Here is a 20,622-nt window from a genome sequence, read left to right as displayed (position 1 = left end):
GCAAACAGGAAGTGAAAGCTAAACGAGAGGATGGTGAAGTTGCCGAAACACCTGTGGACAGTAAGGTCATATCAATGTCCCGGTTTACTAAGACACACATGGCTGAAAGTTGAGGGTGAGCATAAAAAAGGTGCTAATTCCAAGACGTACCAAGTAGAAATCCCTGCACCAGCTCAATGAAAAGGGCCGTTGAAGCTGCGGCAATATTCAAGGAAGATGCCAGCGTGCTTAAGTCATGTCTAAATTTTTAAGCTTTGCACAAAGAAGAGGCCTGCCCAGGTGACAAAACCACAGATGACTGTGGAAACGCAGCTTAAAAATGAAGTAAGGAATGCAAAACCACCACAAGATCCCAAAGGAGGTGTTACTCTTCCATGCCTGGTTTTACTGATACTCAAGCTGGAAGAGCTTGAAAGTCAAAGTCAACTCTTTGCACATTTACCCCTTAATGCCGATTTTCGTGAATTCACATCACACCTCTTCCTTTCAGACTGCAGCCAAGAAGCGCATGTATTCCCCCAATGCCTGTTTGTGCATATTCGATACGTACCTAGGAACCTTTTGCAAGCCCTGGTTTCTCATTAATGCCTGTTGTCGCTAATTTGCACCATACCTACATCATACCTGAATTTGTATCTTTTCTATGTTCTATAGACTAATTCACAATCTTCACTTAATTTAACATCATCTTGAAAGCAAATGAAAACACAAATTATTAATTTTTTTTTTTATTGTAATTAAATTCAGGCGTCAAGGGGTTAAAGCAGGTAAATGACCTGTGGTCCGTCATCTGTGCTGGTGACTAAAACTATTGTTCACTCAATCTACTTTACTCTATAATACCGTCTCCCAACAAGTCGTCCAAAGTGATAATGCATTAAAGGGTGTGCGAATTGATTCCTAAAGTATCGATACTGCTGATCCCAAGTCTGGAAAAAAAATGGAAAAATTTACTTTTTAGATCAAGTTCCGGGCATATAAACAGTCTTCTTTGTGCTGCACTCTGTTTTTCTGCTAATTCACACAATAATAATCCGACATTTGTTATTTACCATTATTAATAATACATTATAATGCTGTCACAAACACAGAAAATAGTCATAAGTAATACCCAGTGTTTCAGCAAATCACTCACTGGAAATGAAAATGTATTAAGAAGTAGCCTGTTAGTGATAATTGTGCTTCATAAGTCAAGTTACATTTCTCTAACCTACATTATTGTACATTAGCTGCCTTTAAAAATAAAAAGTATTGGAATCGATTTTGTTTTAACTCAGTGTGCTGCAACCCTCTTTGACCTCAAGTTATGTGTCAAAGGCTTTGTAAAGCTCTCACAGTGTCTACACATCTCATCAGTTGTTTTGACAAATGCGATCATGTGTATCAATAATGTGCAACACTCCCAATTCCATAACACTGCAGGCTACTTTGTTGTGCGAATGTAGCCAGATAAAAATTCTTTGGCGCTTTCCTGATATAGAGAGGCAGTTTGGGTCAAAGTGAACTCAGTGGGAGCAGGTGAATAACACAGTTTCATGTTGCACAAAACAAGAATGTGTTGGATCAGAATGGATGCATGTCATCTTAACAAGAGGCTTGATTTGCTGTTAACTTTAGCCACAGTGACCCTCCCAGGGATCTTCCTCCATGGTGAGACAGTTAATACTCCAAATAGCACTTAGAAATGTGCAATGTACTGTATCTCCAAGCTTATTCATTTTTTCTTACTGTTTTTTGACAGAGATTTTGACTGGATGGAATCGATGGACTTAAACTAGTCAACTAAACTAGTTCAATAAACTAGTTATGATCTCACATCAGGTACATTTTGTTGGTTTATAGAGAGGAAGTACTTAATACAGCAATGGTGGAAAGTACAGTAAAAGTGCATTTATTCAGGAAGTATTTACATTTTATGCTAGTTTGTACTTCTACTACTATTTCAGAGAGAAATGTTAAATTTTCTACTCCACCACATTTATTTGACTGCTATACTAGATATGTTGCTAATTAACATTTGAAAACATGCATGATACATGATGCCTTGTTACTCAAACAACTCAAAAGTAATGGTGAATGGTAAAATACTGTATACACATAATAATATTTTCATAAGTGGTACTTTTCAACACAAGTTCTACAGAGCCCCTGAAGGGCCGTGGTGTAAATTTATTTTCTACTACTACTTTTGCATTCCCTCTGATCTATAGGAACAGTCAGTGCGTTGGTCCAGTCCAGTTATAATACACTGCCAGTTTAAGGAAACACCTTATAATGCATATATTGCTCATTACTTATTTCAAAAGGCAGAGCTTTGACAGTTTATTGCCACTCCTGCACAGCTGCAGATGCTCTGCCTGGCATGCTCAGGCTACGGCTGCACCTGAAGTTGTATCTATGATGCCATGGATGTGGCTACAGCAAAGACAGTAGCTGTACTGTGACTACTCAGCCAAGAAAGCATAGCTAAGCTGGATTTGAACCTGTGGTACTTTTATCAGGTATGACAGATGTGTTAAAACACCACAGGAGTTCAGGAGTACAGTGGCTTCAATGCAAAGCTCAGCCAGCACAACCATGTCAATTCGCTGCACACACACAACCTCTGCATGTAGTTCCACCCTTTATAAACTAATTTGCTACAGCCACCACCATAACAACCAATGGATGTATTGCTACTTTTAATCATGCAAAGGATCTAAAACCTTCCTCCACCACTTGAATGTAGTAAACATGACCATGAGAGTAAGTGCAGGAAATAACTTGTGAAATATGAATATGTTTCATTTATTTGCTAAGGTTGGTGTTAAGCTAAGCTATCTCATCTATCTATCTTCTATTTCAAAATCAGCAAAAGTGTTGTCTTCAACCAAAATCACATTTCCTTAACAAACAATTATGTTTTTGTTTCCTTATTTCTAAACTCGAGCCAAAAGGTGTAGATCTCTCCCTTTTCCCCATCAGTGCACACCTATCCGTCCGACCTCTCCTGCTGGCAGACCTTAACATTTACAAGCAGGTGTGGATCTGTGAGAAACTTTGACTGAGTGCAGATGGCAGGAAATTCCAGTGAAATGACAGTGGCTCGGTCCAAACCACAAGACAGTGTGAGCAGAGCCCCTGAATCAGATACAGCAGGGCCGGCAGCGGCAGCAGAAGCAGCATCTATGGACTCGACTAGGACTTACCGGCCTGCCAGCGTCTTGAAATAGGAGCAGCTTCACAAGACGTCTGTTAAAACGCTTCTGAGATGAACTGAGTCTGGTGTGGTGGGTACTGACTGACTCCAGTGTGTCTTTCCAAACAAATGTTGGGTGGTATTCGGTCTGAGAAACCTGTGAAAATAGATTATGTCTTGCATCTGTGTGTTTTTTTGTTTTTTTTTTAAAGCCTACGTTTGTTGAAACATCAGTATTTCTGCCAATAGATCAGGCAGGACTATATCAAGCAGCACTTTCCAGCTCTTCGTGCAGCACTCCTCCACAAGATGTCATGGGAAAATTTATTTTACGCAACATAAAGACAGGAGTGTGGTAGTGAGGAGAATAGTGGGACAACATCTGGGTACATTTTGAGTCAAAAAGCCTGAAATTAAAAGTTTGTTTTTATCTGCGATTTTGAAATTGCAGAGCACGTGGTTTTGTCCACTAGTTTCGTGTTGCTGGGGGCCAAGCAATTGTGTCTTTTAAACAAAAGTAAAGGACAAAGGAACAAACAAATATGAAAGCAAGGAGTGAGACAGAAAACAATCCGAGGAAAAGCAGCTGTTGACAACAGTGTTTCAGAATTATCAGGATCTAACATGGCTAGCTAGCTAATATTGTCATAGCTAGCTTGCTGATAAGTGAAGCAGCGTTGCGTTCAAATTGAAAAACAACAACAGAGAGTAAATCAGCTGCAGGTCCATTATTACTATCTGCTCATGTTACTTAGGATGTCAGAAAAGCTGAGCTCATAAAGTGGCTATTGAAAGTCATCACAAAGTTTACAGCACTTTACACTAAAAGGAGATTTGCAACACAAATATGACGTCGGCTATCGTGCTGTTATGCTGGCTCTATGTTGCAAGAGGTGGGCTAGCACAGTAATTAAGTATTCCTTGCTCAGGGTCGGGTTATGCTACATCAGATCTAGTTTGTAATGGTGCTTTCAGACCAAAAGTGAAGCAAGCATTTACATACAAAGTCAATGCAAAGACGCGTAGAGTTGCGATTTCCTGTCGGGCAGCGTGAAGCAACGCGAAGGGGGCGATGCCGGCGACGCGAATGCAAGTGCTTTTATTAAATTAGCTTTTTACTTTAGTTTTTGGGATTACAACGTTGATTTATCTTAGCTTCTCAGCAGCTAGCTTCCATGCACATCCGGTTCCAGTGTTGTTGTTAGCGTTGCTAGCTCTGTTGGACTACTACTTCATATATAAAAACCGGACAAAACTGGACAAAGCGAGGAGGTTGAACTACCTGGTGAGTTCAGAAAACATGTGTCTGTAACTTTGTTCCAGCTATCATTGTACTTTACTGTGACCAAGTTAGCATTGCATAGCCCTGATCACTCAAACATTTCAGAAGTTGTCCAGCGATAAAACCCCGGTGAGGAAAGCATTGCGTGGATTAAATTCGCGTTTGGTCTGAATGCCTCATAAGGTGTGTTGTCCAAACTCATCTGAAATCAAAAGTGTTCATAGTTGGGGACAATGGCCTAAATATTTAGACAGAGAGTTCCTTTCTGACATCAACACAGCGTGAAGTGGGTGTGAACAAAAATTACAGAAAGTTCTTGAGAAGCATACCGACAGCTTTGACGTAGGGGTCAGAGTTAGATGGCTTTCCACCTTTGTCTCAAGCTCAGGGTAAAACGAAGACCTAAACTGTGGCTGAAATAATGCTCTAAAACATAATTACAATGTGTTAGAAGAAAACGTTCTTCATCTCTGCTGGTTAACCTAATAATCACTACAGATGTATGTATGTTTCCTTGTTGATGCAGTTATTTGTACAGTTACACAATGAACATATAAAAAGGGGAAGGGGCCCCACTGAGGCTGCATATACGAGGTTCAGATTGTTGTGCCAGACAGCTTTCTCCAAAGGACAGTAAAAGTCATACTGCAAGTACATTTGGGACTGTAGTGGAGGTGATTTTTTTTAAAATCTTTGAAATGTAAATTCGTTTTCCTCTAGGAGCAGATGAAACGAGAAAAGCTATGTGTATGTCTGCTCCACCGATTCTGCGGTTCATCATTAATCTTGACAGATCTCTTTAATTTAACTGCTATATTTGCTATGCTTGTATGTTATGTTTAGGTGGATCCCAGTAATAATATTTTAACTTTATTGCAACAACTCCCTCTACACGAGTATGGTCATCTTAAGTGTATGCGTCCCAACACTAACTCATGTAAAAACAGTACATTATGTTGCTACTGGCTGTAAGACATACTTTTAATTTGACATAATAACATTCTCATTTTGTAGGACTAATCCTCTTTGTTGCTGAGTTTATTTACCAATAATGTATGGTAAAATAGTGTTCATTGCTGCCGTATTTAATCAAATTCTCTTCTCTCTTGCTGCTGCTGCAACTCCAACCTCCCACATGGGAACTTAACTAATTAACTTTATTTTGTTATCCTTTATAAAAGCCTTGAGTCTTCATCTTCAAAATGTAAATTTTTCAAGAACAACAGAGCTTCATAAAGTAACATCAAGAGGTTGTCAAACTGTCTTTCTTAAAGCTGTGCTAATTTGTTTTGTATATCAAAATTGAATGAAATGACAATGTGTCAAATCCAACAGGAAGCTCCGCTCAGCTGTACGAAGTGTTTTAGTCTATTTCAAATCACTGTTTTGTTTGTGCGTCCCACAACTTTACTATTTTGATTCAATCTCACCGCTCCCATAAACCCAACTTCCAACCAACTGTAGGCTACCTGCTCAGCACCGGAAAACAGAGAGACATAGTAAGTAACTAGCTGCTGAACATAGTGGAGCATTTAGCAGCTTAAAACCCAGATATTTCTCTTAGAAGTAAAACTAAAAGGAGAGTGATTATTGGATTAATCTGGTGGCCAGAAACACGACTCTAAATTAATGTGTTAATCTGTTAATAATTTAGCTCCATATCTGCTGGATGTGCAACTTTATAAGGTGATACTATGTCAGATATTGTGTTTTCAGCTTGTTCCACTGTCCCCAAGTCGCCAGAAAAACTGCTTTAAATCTCCAGTGCAACTTTGTGCTTCTACTCTACTACATTTTAATATTTTCTAAACTACATTTATGTGATGTTTTTCATTCTAACATTTTGCTGCTAATACTTTTACCAACAATTAATACTTCTTTTAAACGCAGGACTGGGCCCGCAACTAAATATGGAAACATATTTAAATCAGAGAGGATGGATACACACACAGACACACAAACCCACACACACGTATTTGTTTTCTATTCAAGTATTGTGAGAATAACCCCAAGCAAGAATCTGGAGTTCATAATCATCATGTAGAGATAAACTGCCCTCTGTGTATTAACTGGAGCTTTTATATTGTCCCTAATTCACTGGACTGTACTAAGAAGAAGTTCTGGGAGTTGAAATAATTTCCCAAGTAAACATGATTTTAAAACACATTGGCCTGCAGTTAATACACACCAGGAACAATGTTGAAACATTTACCTCTGATACTCGCAGCGGGTCGTATTACCCAGCTGTGTCACCCTTGGGTGTTGCAAAAGAGCATGCACCTCTAGCCAGGAATAATATTTCTGAACCAAACCAAAATGAGCTCTGCTTGTAGGGCAATCACTGTTAATGTCCGTGAAAGGTATGTAGAGACCGGGCAGCGGAGAGGAAAAACAAGTGACGAACCATTTCATCAGCATGCTATGAACACAGGCACCGCTGTCATAAAACAGCAGATCAAACTGGCAAGAGATCGGATGTGACAAAGTCAGACTGCAGGCTGTTTTTTCAAAGACATGGTAACAAATATTTATGTAAGAGAAAGCAAATTTGTTTCTTGCCTAACACTAATACGTCCCATATGATCAGAGTTTCTCAGTGACTTTGAACCCTTAATTAAAACATTAGGTCATCTTGTTCTATGTAATGCAAACATGAGTATTAAAGTATTAGTAAGCTATGACTTTAAATTACCTCTAACGGCCACTAGAGGGAATGACAGTAATAGGCTGTGTCATATCTGTGCAAGTGTTGAGCTAGAGCCAGGAGATGATTAGCTTAGCTTGGTTTTGCATAAAGACTGGAAACATGTAAACTGTTAGCTAGTCTGGCTCTGTCCATAGTTCAAAAATATGCCTAGCGACAAATTAAAGCTCATTTATAAGTAGCTTTATGTTTACTGGACTGATAGTATAGAGAGGTAATATGCCTATTTCCCAAAATGTCAAACTCTTCCTTTAAATGGAGCCATGTTATGCTGACATAAATAAACACACACTACAAATGGTCATTTTTACATTTCTGTGTGTGCACAGATTAAACAATGTGTCTGTGGTGGTAAAAAGCGTAGCACTTTTATAAGTATAAATTACCAAACAACTAGAAGGTGATTAACTTAGCTTAGATTTGCATAAAGATCGGAATCTGTTAGCTAGTCTGGCTCCATAAGTAAAATATGCCTGGCAACACATTAAAGATAATTTATTATCACATTTGTAGGCAGGCAGATGTTTTTACTTTAGACTGAGCCAGGCTAGTTGTTCCCCAATTTCCAGTCTAAATGCTAAGCTAGTAGTCTACTGAGTGTGTAGCTTTATATTTAGTAGACAGATATGAGAGTGGTATACAGCTTTCTCTCAGCAAGAAGTCAAATAAGCCTATTTCCCAAAAGGTCAAATTGTTCCTTTAAAGGTACCACATGTAAGAATGTTTAGCAATTTATGTTTTTTAATTGTTTTTTATTCCCAACATGTGAATAGATTGTTATATGTAACAGTTGCCTACAAAAGCCTGTGGGCTGATTTCTTTGTAATAGACGTTTTTTCAGGAAAGGATGATGTTTATGTGCGATCCCAAGTGTCTTGTCTTCCCCTACAGAAAACCCCTACAGAAACAGGTGATGGGCAGTTAATGATTCAATTACATGTCCAACACAGATACTCAATCGTGATCATTAGACAAAATAATCTTAACAGCCTTTTCTGGAGTTGTCACAACTGAGCAGTTTCCATTCACTGGTGAAGATTGTGGGGTTAAACGCTCCAGAAAAAGGTTGTAAGTGGACCTTGAGGTAAGATTATTTTTTCCAAGGTCAGGAACTTTCAACATAAAATGTCATCCATCTGTTTTAACTCATGGTCTGCGGATTCAAGAGTCGACCGTCAAGCTGGACAAACGTGTTACATCAATATTTAAAATTTAATTCACTGAGGCATTAAACAAGATGACAAGTAGGTCTATATCATCTGTTTTGGGCTTCATACTTTCACCGAAATATTTTGAAACTTTAGATTTTGAAAAGACAGCATAGGAAAACAATCCACTAAAATTGAAATGCTTTTGTTATTTTCTTCCCCTGGTGTGAAATTGAGGTGAACATACACTGCCAGGGAAAACAAATATTTTTGGGCAGAAACAAATCTTGGCTCCGCTGCTGTCCCTCTCTCGCTTAAAGCATCATGCTCCATCAGAGCACTTGCACAAACAATGTGTGCATCTGGTGAAATTATTGCTGAGTCATCGGTATTGATCAACAACCTGATCAACCTCCCAAATGCATATTAAGGTAAGTCTGTGTTTTAAGAAAAGAGTACAACTATTGTTTATTACCCATTTAATAGCCACATATATAAGATTAAATGAGGTAAATTATAAAATGAACTGTGATTCAGCACTCCCTGCACACACCTCCACCAAGGACCCTGGCTAAGGCCTAGGAGTAGAAACTCTGATTCCCCAGCACAAGCTTCATGCCAGTGATACCATGAGACTAATGATTAAAACAAGCCTCCTCATCTGTTTGACTTTCAGAAAGCCAGATTTCCACCCCCTGCGCAGCACATTTCATTCCAGCTCCGTTACATAAATCAGTGGACTGCAGAGGAGTGGAAAGGAAGAGTCCCATAAGTAATATGAGGGGGAAAAATATCACAGGGAACTATTTGGGTAAGGGTTTACTACAGTATAGAGCAGCATATCTATTAATTGCCTTCCTCAAATCGGTGTTGCACAATCAAAACAAGTTCTTGTGTAAGCCATGATAGAGAGGTAAAATTAGACACGACCATGGGAGACTTCTCCTCATTTATCATAAACTCATGACAAGCTAGTGTTTTACTGCACATCCTGCATCTACCAAACAATGGTTCATGTCTCAGCTGGAGTCACTTTGAACACTAACAGACAGCTGTTAACATTTATGATGATGTATACATCTTAATACTTGTTCATTTCTTCCATCATGCTCATTGTCAAAAGAAAAAAAATAAATGATCCAACTTAACACTAAAAACACTTAAAGCGCATTAAAACTTTTTCTACAATCTTACACATCTAAAACACAACATAAATCACGTGGTACCGTCTTTACTTTTACAATACGTCTCCATGACAACACTGTTACTACAAGTTTAGACAATTAAAACGCGTTAAAAGGAAAGTAATGGGACATTAGGAGCGTCGCTCTTACCGCTTTGTGTCCAGTTCACAGCGTGTTGGTAGGTCTTTGCCTCGCGCTGCCTGCAAGCGGATTATGCTTCCCCACTGTCACTGCAGCGCTTTCTGCACCGCCTGTCTGCATCTGCTGTGCTGCGCGCGCACATGCACGCACATGCACTTTTCTTTTTTGTCTTAATCAAGATGCGATGCAGATAATTAGAGTGACTTAATGAAAGTGTGTGTTGAACCTAACGAACTACATATGACGTATTTAATCTGTTGTTCCTACAGGGACTCTTTTATGATGACCTCATCCCTACTTACTGGGATCACCTGTGGCCACTGTGATATTTTCTATTAATATACCAATAATACTTTTCCAATAAGTCAATTTTAATAAATGACTTATAGGTTGTAAGCACTTTCCTAAAGGTTAGTAAATAATTTATTTAAGAAAAACTTATGTGTTGCCAGGTTTTGGCCAGTGTTTGTTCTCCTCCCATGTCACACTTATTTTGTCATTTAAGCGCTTTAGTTTCTCCTGTAAACTACAATTTGACATCTGACTGTCTGGAAAGCAGCTGCAGGGCATCAACATCTGTTCATTGTACTCACACAACTATTAACATTCAGGACCACAAATTAGGATAATTAAACCTTCTATTGCTAACATTTGCTGTTGACTTGTTTGCCCTTTCCACCTTTGACCAATAATAAAATGTATAACCATAAATCCTGCAACCCTGCATAAGTGGGATAAGCGTAGATGATGGATGGATGCATGGCTTAGTAATGTACAAATGTAATGGTTTATTACCTTTAATTAATAATGTACTAACTGCAATTTAGTGGAAAAGTGTAAAAAGATTTTTTTTAAACTCTTGAGTTTTATCACAACCTGGCAACCCAAATGTTTTTTTTATTATTGCATATAACTTCTCAATAAAGCATCAATAATTGATTTATTAAGATCCCCATCAGACACATATAGTCAGACATATAGACATACTGTTCTGCAATAATTGTGGGTCTGATATGTCTGTTTCCAGAACAAAAGTTAAATTAGGCCTACTTCATGGCATGCATATGAATATGTACTTTAACAGCTGGACACAAGATGTCTTCTACTTTGCTGAAAAGTCCATTTAGTTTCAAGTTTCCATATCACACTGTCAGTTGCATATTGGTCTACAACAACCTCTAAGTTGTGATGTTTTAAATTCATGCTCGTACGCACATGTTAAACTCAGATTTAAGGTGAGCGCAGAAAAACTTGACAGCCTTCTGGTGTCAGACTCGGCAATTGCATCATTCTGCACAGTGAGGCTCAAATATCCAAGAAACAATGAGCAAAACACATTATTGGGTGGAGGGGGACTTCAACCATTAATAAATCCATTAGTTACAGATTAATGGTGACTTTAGAGACAGATTTTAAATGCTTGTGACACTCAGTGATTAGTGACCTTTTTGATGTGTTTTAATCTTCGTCATTGCTCTAATAGAGACTCATGCTCAATAATTAGTTAAGTGTACCTTTTATAAAGTTATTTACAATACTATGAAGGACCCCGCTGAACATTGTCCCAAATGCTATAGTAGGATAATGCAATACTAATTCCACACCGACATCACTGTGTGTCCAGGCAGCTCAAAACTCTCACTTTGACCTTCTATTATCATTATAATCTTCTTATAAAAACCCATTATGGGTATTCTATCTACAGTGATCTACATGATACTTGATACCTTTTTAACAGCGTCACAGTAACTTTTAGGTTGTCCTTGATTAAAAATATAAAAAAGGTTATATTGCAGCATGTGTGTAAGTCAGATGGAAGAGTAAGTCGGTCATCAATCAAAGGTTTGTGGTTGAAGTGCCCATGCTCAAAATGTCTTCAAAAACACTACAGGCATCAAATCAACATAATAAAATAAAGGTATGGTTCACTAATAGTCATATATAATAACTGACAGTGTCTTTTGTACTGATAGTGAGTTCACATAGGTCTTTTTGTACCTAATATTCTTTTATCCTTGTATCCCTGTAATTTTGTGTGTCTGTGGTGTTCAGTATTGACCTCATACTGACCATATTCTGGTTTTGGCTTACAGAATTTCCTATGAAGTCTTTGTAATCTCTCTGTTTAACATACACTGGGGTAAAAAGGACTACTAAATATTACCCTCATCACATTCAGAAAGTGCTCCCTCCCACATTTGTACCAATCACATCAAAACTTAGACACATTGTGCGACAGCCTGTCAAACATCTGGCCCTTCCCCGCACTGTTAAGATTGACGTAAATACACAAAGGAGGTAAACAAGCAGAGAACCCTTTTTATCTGTATATCTGATTACACAGAGAAACTGCAAGTCGGAGTTGTATTTCTGATTCCCGAGATGATACACAGAGCTGTAAACAAGTCCTCTGGGACGGTGCTGAAAACAAAACCAGATGGGTGAAAACAATTCACAAAAGAACATATTCTCCATGAAAAATTGGGAGATTGTTGGGGTTTAATCTGCTAACTAGATACAGAAAACAGCTGTTATTGGTCTCTTTTGCTGGCCATCCTTTCTCTTTGTGTCTCTCTTCCTCCTCAGGTGCAATAAAATTATTCAGATTTTTTTTCACAGCAAACATTTTGACTTGTCATTTCAGGAAAAGCACATATTACTAATGACGATGTCTCTGTTCCTTTCTCATGTCCCAATAAGTCATCACAGTGAGCCAGCATAATTTGAATTCAGGCATCATTAATTTTGTTATTTACACCTGTGTTTTTCCTTCTGTGACCTGCAAAACTGTCTTCCATGAAAAAAAAGGCTTTTGGTACAGTGAGAAGCATAGCAGTGCTTTAAGGTTTTGTAGCCCATCTCATTTAATCAAATAAACTCCAAACATGTCACTGGAAATGACATGTTGATGATGCAAATGAGACCAATTCAAAGACTAAAATGATTCCCACGTTTTGCATGGGCTCCATCCCAAAAATAATAACAATAAACATTTTATCGACTTTTTGTCTAATATTTCCAAACATTTTGACTTTATCATAAGACTGTGGTTCCCATCCTGAATCAGAGGGGTCACAATATTATCAACAATCGAAGAAATAAGAAAGAAAACATGTGTTTCTGATAGACAAATTATTTTTCAAATCTTGGCAATTTTATTGTGAAATACTAAATTTATGATTCTTTCTACTTCTACTCCACTATAATTCAGAGGAATATATTGTACTTTTCATTCCACTACAATTGTTTATTTATTTACTAGTTACTTTGCATATTCTGATTAATAATACAAAATATAATCCACACATAAATTATGGTTTATTATTATGAGTAACTTCATTGATCCTTTGGTGTAATTCATAAGATACAAAGCAGTATATTAAGTAAGCCCCACCTGTGATGTACACATCCATACATTAGTTGTCATAATTCAAAAATATAATGAAGTGGACCTTTCTGTATGAGTACTTTTTTTAGTACTTTAAGGGTATTTTAAGGAAAGGTAGCAATATCACCATGTAGAAATACTCTGTTACAAGTAAAAGTCATCTATTAGTAAAAGTACAAAACTATTAAAATTAATTAAAACATCTGAGTATTCCTTCTAAGTCAAACAGGTTGGAACAGGAAGAACACAGATGTAATTTATAACATAAACTAATGACATGCATTACAATGAGGTGTTAAAAGGTAACAATTTGTATTATTAGTTACACCTGTGCTTTCCAAAAAATAAAAAAATAAAAGGTCTGTACATTCGATGAGCTTTCATGCCTCTGTGGATCACCCGACTTTCTCATTAGCCACCTGCCCTTCACAGCTGTTGCCTCTTTGCTCATTATTTCCTGTGTGTGCATACAGAAGGTAGTTTTACTGCTGCATTTACCAGATTTGTTGCAGAAGTTCTCAAATGTGTTACTTGCTGTGTTTTAAGATTGGTTTATTTAAAGGTCAAGTTAATCAGCTTGTGTGAGACAAAAGTGACAACTCATTGGCATTAGGTCCTGCACACCCACACAGGTGTTATTCTGTCTCATTAGACCGACCTGTCCAGGGTGTACCCCGCCTTTCGCCCAATGTCAGCTGGGATTGGCTCCACATGAGATTTTGTGTAGGGTAATTAAAAAGTCCTATTACAAGTTTTTATCCTCAGTCAAAATGACTTGTCCAATGTCATCATTCATTTATTTATATAACAGCAGTGCCACCTCCTGGCTGGCTGTGTTAATACACTAATACTCTGCTGTGTTCTTGCTTTCCAGAAGTAGTATTTAAAGTGTAACTACACCCCCAAATTCTGCTCGCTCCCTCCCACATGGTGTCTACATGTTTCAACAAGTTAAATTTAATACCTTTATAAATGCAATTTATGGACTATGTCATGTCCATACTGGCAAAAAATAAAGAACAATGGATGTGAAGGAAGATAGGATTAAACTCTGATGTGGTCATATAGTAACAGATTTCTTACAGTTTTTAACTGTTTATTATTCATAACATGGTAACAAGAACATGCACTTTCATTCATGCATTGCCTTTCTTTGTTCTAGTATGACTTTACTGGTAATAAATAACTTATTCAGGTATAAAAACTGTTGCAGATTTATTTTCTGTTGATTGATTAAGTCTTTTTTTTTTATTTACAGCTTCTAAAATGTGAATATTTGCTGTTTCTTGTGTTCTTTGATTAATGGAACATCTTTTGTTGAGCTGTTGTACAGTGAAAACAAAATATTTCAATATCACTACTTGAGATCTTGAAAGTTGTGATGGGCAATCATTGTCATTTCTGACATTTCATAGGCCAAACAACAACTGCCAGATTTATTGATAAAGAAAATAATCATAACTTGTAGCCCTGTAGCATTTTTGAAACAAACATGTTCCTTGGAGATGAATAAAGCATAATAGTGTTTTACAAAACAAACACCTCATTATCTGGAGTTTTTTTTTAATAGACAAATTTGGAGATCAGTAGTTGCTTAAACTGTCAGACAAATTAAGTGGAGTAAAAAGTGCAATATTTGTCTCTGAGGCTAGTGAAATAGTAAGTTTAATGTTGCATACAATGGCAATATAAAAATGAGGTACCTCAAATATGTCCATAAGTACAGTATTTAGTTACATGCCATTGGTCTCTGGTGTGCCTGTTTGTTTCCTTTAAAATTCACACAGCCTCTATGTTTATAAAGATAGTTTATTCTCTCCATATAACTCAAGTTAAAATAAAGACTTCCAGAAAAGATACATGTATTTTATATGGTGCAGAAAAAAGGGTCCTAATTAACCACAGCTGAAAATGTGACTCCCATCATTTGATTGATAATTAGTTACAGACAGGTGTTTTTTTAAAGGTCTGATCACTTTGATGTGTTAATTTTCACAACAAAAGCACACATGCATCAATCAAAAAACCGCAAACAAAATGTGTTTTGGCATCAATCTCACTTAAGTAGTTCCTTCGTGATAATAACCTTCATTTCGCGAAGCACGAGGTATTTAAAGGGCCGATGTGTAAAGACAAATACAGGTTCCATACAGAATAACAGTAGGAATGAGTCACTTTCTTTCCTGCCAGAAGAACCATGAAATAAAACGTGTTTGTGACCTAAGATTGACATTATTTACTATTGTCACTCATATAGTCGTTGGTTTGTTTACCAGTGTTTGTTTGTTTAAAGGCAAACAAAGCAAAGAGATTTAAAGGCTTTAGATGGAAGGCAGGACGCACCGATTTTAAAGAGACTGCAGGTGAGTACGTTTTAGGCAGCAGGTTACACCGGGGTTTAGTGTTCCTTTTTTGTTAGCGCAGTTACTCACCCCGCTCCTTCAGGCTGCGCTGTGACACAAACCCAGCACCTCTGTCCAGGACTGCGCCATCTCGTTACGTTAGCTCGCTGCTCGGGGGGCTAATCGCTTGTGCTCAAAAGGGACGACCCAAGTAGCAATTTGACAGATTTTACCGAAAGCAAGACATTTTACTGGTAAAGGTCGTGGTGAGTATTTTGTTCCAGACATTTTTCATTTTTCCTTCCTTTTTCTTTTGTTTTTGGATTTTTTTCAACGATGCTTTTTCTATTTTGCGAGTGGACAGAACGTAATGTGCCGGCTAGCGAGGTAGCTAGCTTAGCTAACTTGAAGACGCTCATCCCCCTCACAGAAACGCGAACGCTTGTTGTGGTTTTTAGAAACAGGACGCACTGGAGGCACCTTAGCTACAGTTTCATCCCTTTTTTGCAAGTTTGTGTAGTTTTTGTAGTGTTTATTGTGAAGACTTTTCCTTGACGGGACTGATTTGTTTTTGGCACGCACCTCACCCAGCCCACCAGCTAAGCTAGCGCTAGCTAACAGCGTCAGAGGCTACTCTGGTTTTATAGTCGCAGCTTCGTTCTCATCCATGATTGATTACAGATTGTCGACTACAGATTTATCAGAATTTTGCAGGTTTTGGTTTTTGCAAGCAGAGGAACTGGTCTGATGTCTGTGTATTTTTTGTGCTTTTCAATTGATGGTTGGCTAACGTTAGCCATGCTAGCCGACTTTCAGCCACCGAGGCTGACGCTGGGCCTGCTGTGTTTCACACTAAAGCCTGGTGGTGGTGCTGTCAGTGTTCCAGTCAGTGTGTTGAGGATGGTTTAGGAAATTTTTGATAATCCCTTGTCTATGGTTTTCTGGCTACATACTGCACAGTTCGTTTTTTTTTTTTTTTTTGTGGAGTAGCTTTTTCCAGTGTTTTTCCTCCCGTGATGAAGAGGGATTTTTCAGATTTTGGATGCTTTGGACTGTCAATGGCCTCAGTTTTGTTACATAACGTTACAAATACACATTGATTAAAAACATCTATCAATCTAAGAGTATTATGGCTGTTTATGTGTATCATAATGAACTCTCGCATTCACGTTCACTCCTAGGGCGCAGGTACACCCATAAGCCCCACTTAGTAATTTAATTAGACTGAAGCCAACGTTAACATTCAGCGGAAAGTACTAAAATTCAAAACGCATCACTGGAGTATTGCACTTACAGGACATTAAAGAGTAGTTCTATAAGATCCTGTATAAAGTAATTTTATGATGGGGTAATTCACCTCTAGCATTTTTATGGGGTTAATATTGTTGAAAATCATATTTGCCTAATTGTCATATACTATATCTAGATATTAGAAGTCAGTAGTTCCTAACCTGCATGTTCAAGGAGTCTGAAATAGATGGGAATTCCCACATTTACACTAAATTATAGCTTGGCTAAAAAATAAAAAAACCCACACAGTTGATAGATTTGTCAACTTTTACTTGCAATTTGATCTCAAAATGAAAATGCCTTTTTATAGGTTCACACGGTTTGTGTTTTTTGTGTAGCTTTAGCAATATAAAATGAAAGGGTTTTATACAATTTGTTTACGCACTTAACCTTGTGAGAAGGCTTGTGGTTCAAGTTGACCCTCTGCTGACATTCCTCTCCAAAAGGGCTTCACCTACACTGCTTACATAGAACCATGTTTGGTGTGTTTCATAAGGGCTACACAAACATAAGCACATGTGGACCAACTGGGTACCTACCCAACTCACTTTCCTGTCCAGTTAGTGATAAGAACATAATGGTTGTCACTTTTGTGTCGGGTCCCAGGGTTAGATTTGCTTCTCTAAACTTGTGTACAATGTTGTTTTGTTTTTTTTCCCCCCCCACAACATATGTTTGATAACATTAGATGTTGCATTTTAACATGCATTAGTCAGGTTGTAGTCCCAAAGTGGCTAGTTATAAGGAGATTTTCTTGGAGGCACACTTTTTTATTTATTTTTTTATTTATATATTTAATAGCCATGTTACTGTGTTTTGCCTCGTCACTGACTCTTGCGCACACACTCCAATCAGGTAAGACTTGGTACAAGATAACCCTGCTCAGCTTGACTGAGGTGTGTTTTCTGTCACCTCAGTATAAATCGCGAGGGGCGAAGGTGAAGGTCGAGACACCAGCCCAAACTGATCCCAGCCCACAGTGTCAAACATCAGACGACAGCCCTGCACACAGACGCTATGGAGTGAGTGAATGTTCGACGACCCCCTGTCAGCTGGGGGTGGGGTGGGGGTGACTGTTGATGTCACTACTGTTTTGATGTTTGCTGTATGAGGCCTTGCTTCCCATCTCCAACTTCATACAGGGCTCTCGGCTTCACTCAGTCCTCACACCTTATCTTGTGTCTATTAGAATAATTGTAATATACTGCGTTTATTGGATTTTGGGAGTAGGACTGGTCAGCTTCACGGCACCAGAGGGGGGAGAGGCAACCAATTCAAAACGAATTGGTGGTTTTGAAAGGGTATGTCTTTTTGTCAGTTAAAATTTAACATCCTGTGGTGCTTATTAGCTTTGACAAAGTTTTTACTATATATATATCTCCCCAAACAGATTTGCAACAAGGGATTTCTTATCAAGTCCCAAAATTTTGTTGGGTTTAATACAGTGACACTTCTGGTGTCTTGTTCTAACAAGATTTGTGTGTTGTATAGTCCATTTCAAAGTCTGAATATAATGTTCAGTAGCATCCTGGAATCCAGTTATTCAGATGCTTTTAAATTGAGCTGTTTAACATAGTGATACTATATTTCACATGTTGCAATATATGAAACAAATAGTTTAGGTTTATAGAAGTTTTCAAAGTGGGAGGCGGGCCTCACAGCGGGGGGAGGCTCAGTGAATGGAAGGGGGGAGGAAAGCCCCTGCTCTGTAGTGTTCCTTTGATAACAGCAGCGCCACACTTTAGATACTGGTCTATAAATCAAATACACTAATAACCTTTTGACTTTAGGTTTGTATGACACTAATACCTATCTCAGCTCTAGTAAATGCAGCATCTCAAATTCATAATTCGGTGTGCAAGGGTCATTTTAGTCCCCACATACTTCCTAGTCAGTATGTTTGTTACAACTAAATGTGGCAGCGCAGTCTGTAATCTAATTGGAATTTTGCTTGGATTTGTGCAAGCATGTGGTGCCAAATGAGAAATGAATGTTAACATGATTATTTTTAGACTGTGAGGGAGTTGGTGGCCATTGAATAAGAAGGGAATAATATTATGCAGGTCACCTTGCAGCTTGTAAACTATGTGGAGAGGCTGATGACAATTCCTCAGTAATTTCAAAGCATCAAATTTAGGACTGGTTTGGGCGTGTCTCCTGTTGATACAAATGGCGTAAATTGCCTCACTTCAACCCATAACTCATCATATGTCTATTTATTTTAAATTTAAACCTTTTTTAAAAGATTTCTCAGGGAAGCCCTGTTGATCGGGTACTCTGGTGTCCTGATTTGCAGTCACCACAGCTGGGGACTCGCCAGTATTTGACCCAATGACAGCGGGAGTAGCTCAGAGGGGTGGGTGACTAACTCATTCTGCTACTAAATCTGGGACTTGTCTGTGTGTGTCTTCCTGCTAGTCGTTCACCCACCACCTCCAGCCTGATGGCCGCCAGCAACGTCACCAACAAGACCGACCCACGCTCCCTCAACTCTCGGGTCTTCATCGGCAACCTCAACACCCTGCTGGTCACCAAGGGAGACGTCGAGGCCATCTTCTCCAAATATGGCAAGATCGTAGGCTGCTCTGTCCACAAGGGCTACGCCTTTGTTCAGTTCGCCAACGAGAGGAACGCCCGAGCTGCTGTCAACGGGGAGGATGGGAGGATGATTGTCGGACAAGTACTCGGTAACGATTCAGTTTTTTTTACTTTCTGGAATGAGGAAGGGTCACTTAAAGATATTCAGCAGGTTCCTGTAGGAGAGCGATTCCTGACCTTGTGACAACTTTTAAAAGGCATTTGTCCATCTTAGTCTGAAGAGGAAAAAGAGAACATACTTGCAGAAATGGGTTTAATATAATGTTTAGCTTTCCTTTTCTCAATCAAGATTGACCTTGTGACCCCTTGGCGGGTTTCTGACCTCAAGGTACCACTGCAGTAGGAGAAAATGATGCCGAGTCTATAGACAAAATAAAAACACAATTAAGCACTTCAATTGCTTTGAAGGCAGCAGCTCTGAAATATTAAGTTCTGGTGCACCATTTTAATTAAACAATCTTTGCTTTTTGTTGTGAACTCCTGCCAGGTTAAAGATCCAGACATGTCCTTAAGAAAGACAAATTATCTGCTTTGACTGTGTCATGATTTTCCCACAAAAGTTTGATTTATAATTTAAGTGGTCAAATATTTTAAGCAAGTTTGTGTTGTGCAAACCTCCCCGCCATAAGTAAAATGAGATGTTGAGTCAAAGATGGGTTTGTGTTTGTTTTTTTGTTTTTTTTAAAAGATCGGCTGCGAACAAACAATTTTTAAAGGTAAATAATTGCCAAACTGTTTGCAAAATCTGTTCATTAAAGGGACTGGCTCTGAAGTCCCTGGCATCTCACTCTGATCTTTTTCTCAGACATCAACCTGGCTGGAGAACCCAAACCCCACCGGTCAAAAACCACCAAACGCTCAGCTGGAGACATGTACAGGTCAGTCACAATGAAATGTAAACTAACTGTTAAACAGCAGTCGAACCTGTAAAATACCACAAGTGAGTGTGGTGTGAGGAAAATCTAGCCAGGAAGGAAACCACAAAAGTATCTCCATATTTCCTTAAACAGATTCTTCTCATTCTTTTCCTGAACAGCAGTTCCTCGTTTGACCTTGACTATGACTTTCAGAGAGATTATTACGACAGGTGGGTAAAATGTTTCCTTTTGTCTTTCATTTTGGTAGAAACAGAGTGACAATCACCTTGTCTGACACTCATCACTATTTCCTGTGTCTGCACCTTGCAACAATGCTGTAAATTGAGCATGCAAATGGTGTTTTGTTAACAATTAAAGTCACTCATGTTCTTTACTTCCAGTGTGTGAGTAAGTCGCACCTTGTTCCAAGAAAGGTTTTAGCTCAACTAATAAAACTGTTCATATTCACAGCTGAAAATCCCCCCCCCCCCCCCCCCCCCCCCCCCCCCC

General features: G+C 38.5%; 2 protein-coding genes and 1 long non-coding RNA gene across 8 annotated transcripts in view; 2 read left to right on the top strand and 1 right to left on the bottom strand.

The window, feature by feature from the left end:
• LOC123972189 (zinc finger protein GLIS1) overlaps window positions 1-9,784 on the bottom strand; it is a 63,508-nt gene extending 53,724 nt beyond the window's left edge. The window contains exon 1 of one of the 3 annotated variants that reach the window (XM_046051491.1): window positions 9,647-9,784. The gene's annotated coding sequence lies outside the window, so the exon portion shown is untranslated. Of the gene's footprint in view, window positions 1-3,188; window positions 3,309-9,646 lie in introns of those variants that run through there. The other 2 variants (XM_046051492.1, XM_046051490.1) reach the window with 2 other exon arrangements.
• On the top strand, window positions 1,575-3,360 carry LOC123972191. Of its 2 annotated transcripts, XR_006825375.1 has the most exons (3): window positions 1,575-1,650; window positions 1,742-1,821; window positions 2,930-3,360. It is a non-coding gene; the product is annotated as an uncharacterized LOC123972191 (long non-coding RNA). The 2 variants fall into 2 exon arrangements; XR_006825376.1 differs by having other exon boundaries at window positions 1,742-3,360.
• Window positions 9,785-15,191: 5,407 nt separating the features above from the next.
• The window catches only part of LOC123972342 (heterogeneous nuclear ribonucleoprotein C), an 8,350-nt gene continuing 2,919 nt past the window's right edge, over window positions 15,192-20,622 (top strand). The window contains exons 1-5 of one of the 3 annotated variants that reach the window (XM_046051798.1): window positions 15,192-15,388; window positions 17,575-17,679; window positions 19,076-19,344; window positions 20,061-20,133; window positions 20,292-20,342. In XM_046051798.1, coding sequence (XP_045907754.1) covers window positions 17,675-17,679; window positions 19,076-19,344; window positions 20,061-20,133; window positions 20,292-20,342 — 398 coding nt within the window. In that variant the 5' untranslated portion in view covers window positions 15,192-15,388; window positions 17,575-17,674. Of the gene's footprint in view, window positions 15,389-15,469; window positions 15,634-17,574; window positions 17,680-19,075; window positions 19,345-20,060; window positions 20,134-20,291; window positions 20,343-20,622 lie in introns of those variants that run through there. The other 2 variants (XM_046051799.1, XM_046051797.1) reach the window with 2 other exon arrangements.

Source organism: Micropterus dolomieu, linkage group LG06, assembly GCF_021292245.1.
Source record: "Micropterus dolomieu isolate WLL.071019.BEF.003 ecotype Adirondacks linkage group LG06, ASM2129224v1, whole genome shotgun sequence".
Taxonomy (NCBI): Eukaryota; Metazoa; Chordata; class Actinopteri; order Centrarchiformes; family Centrarchidae; genus Micropterus; species Micropterus dolomieu.
The sequence above is the reverse complement of the archived record's forward strand: the minus strand, read 5'-3'. Positions and strand labels throughout refer to the sequence as shown.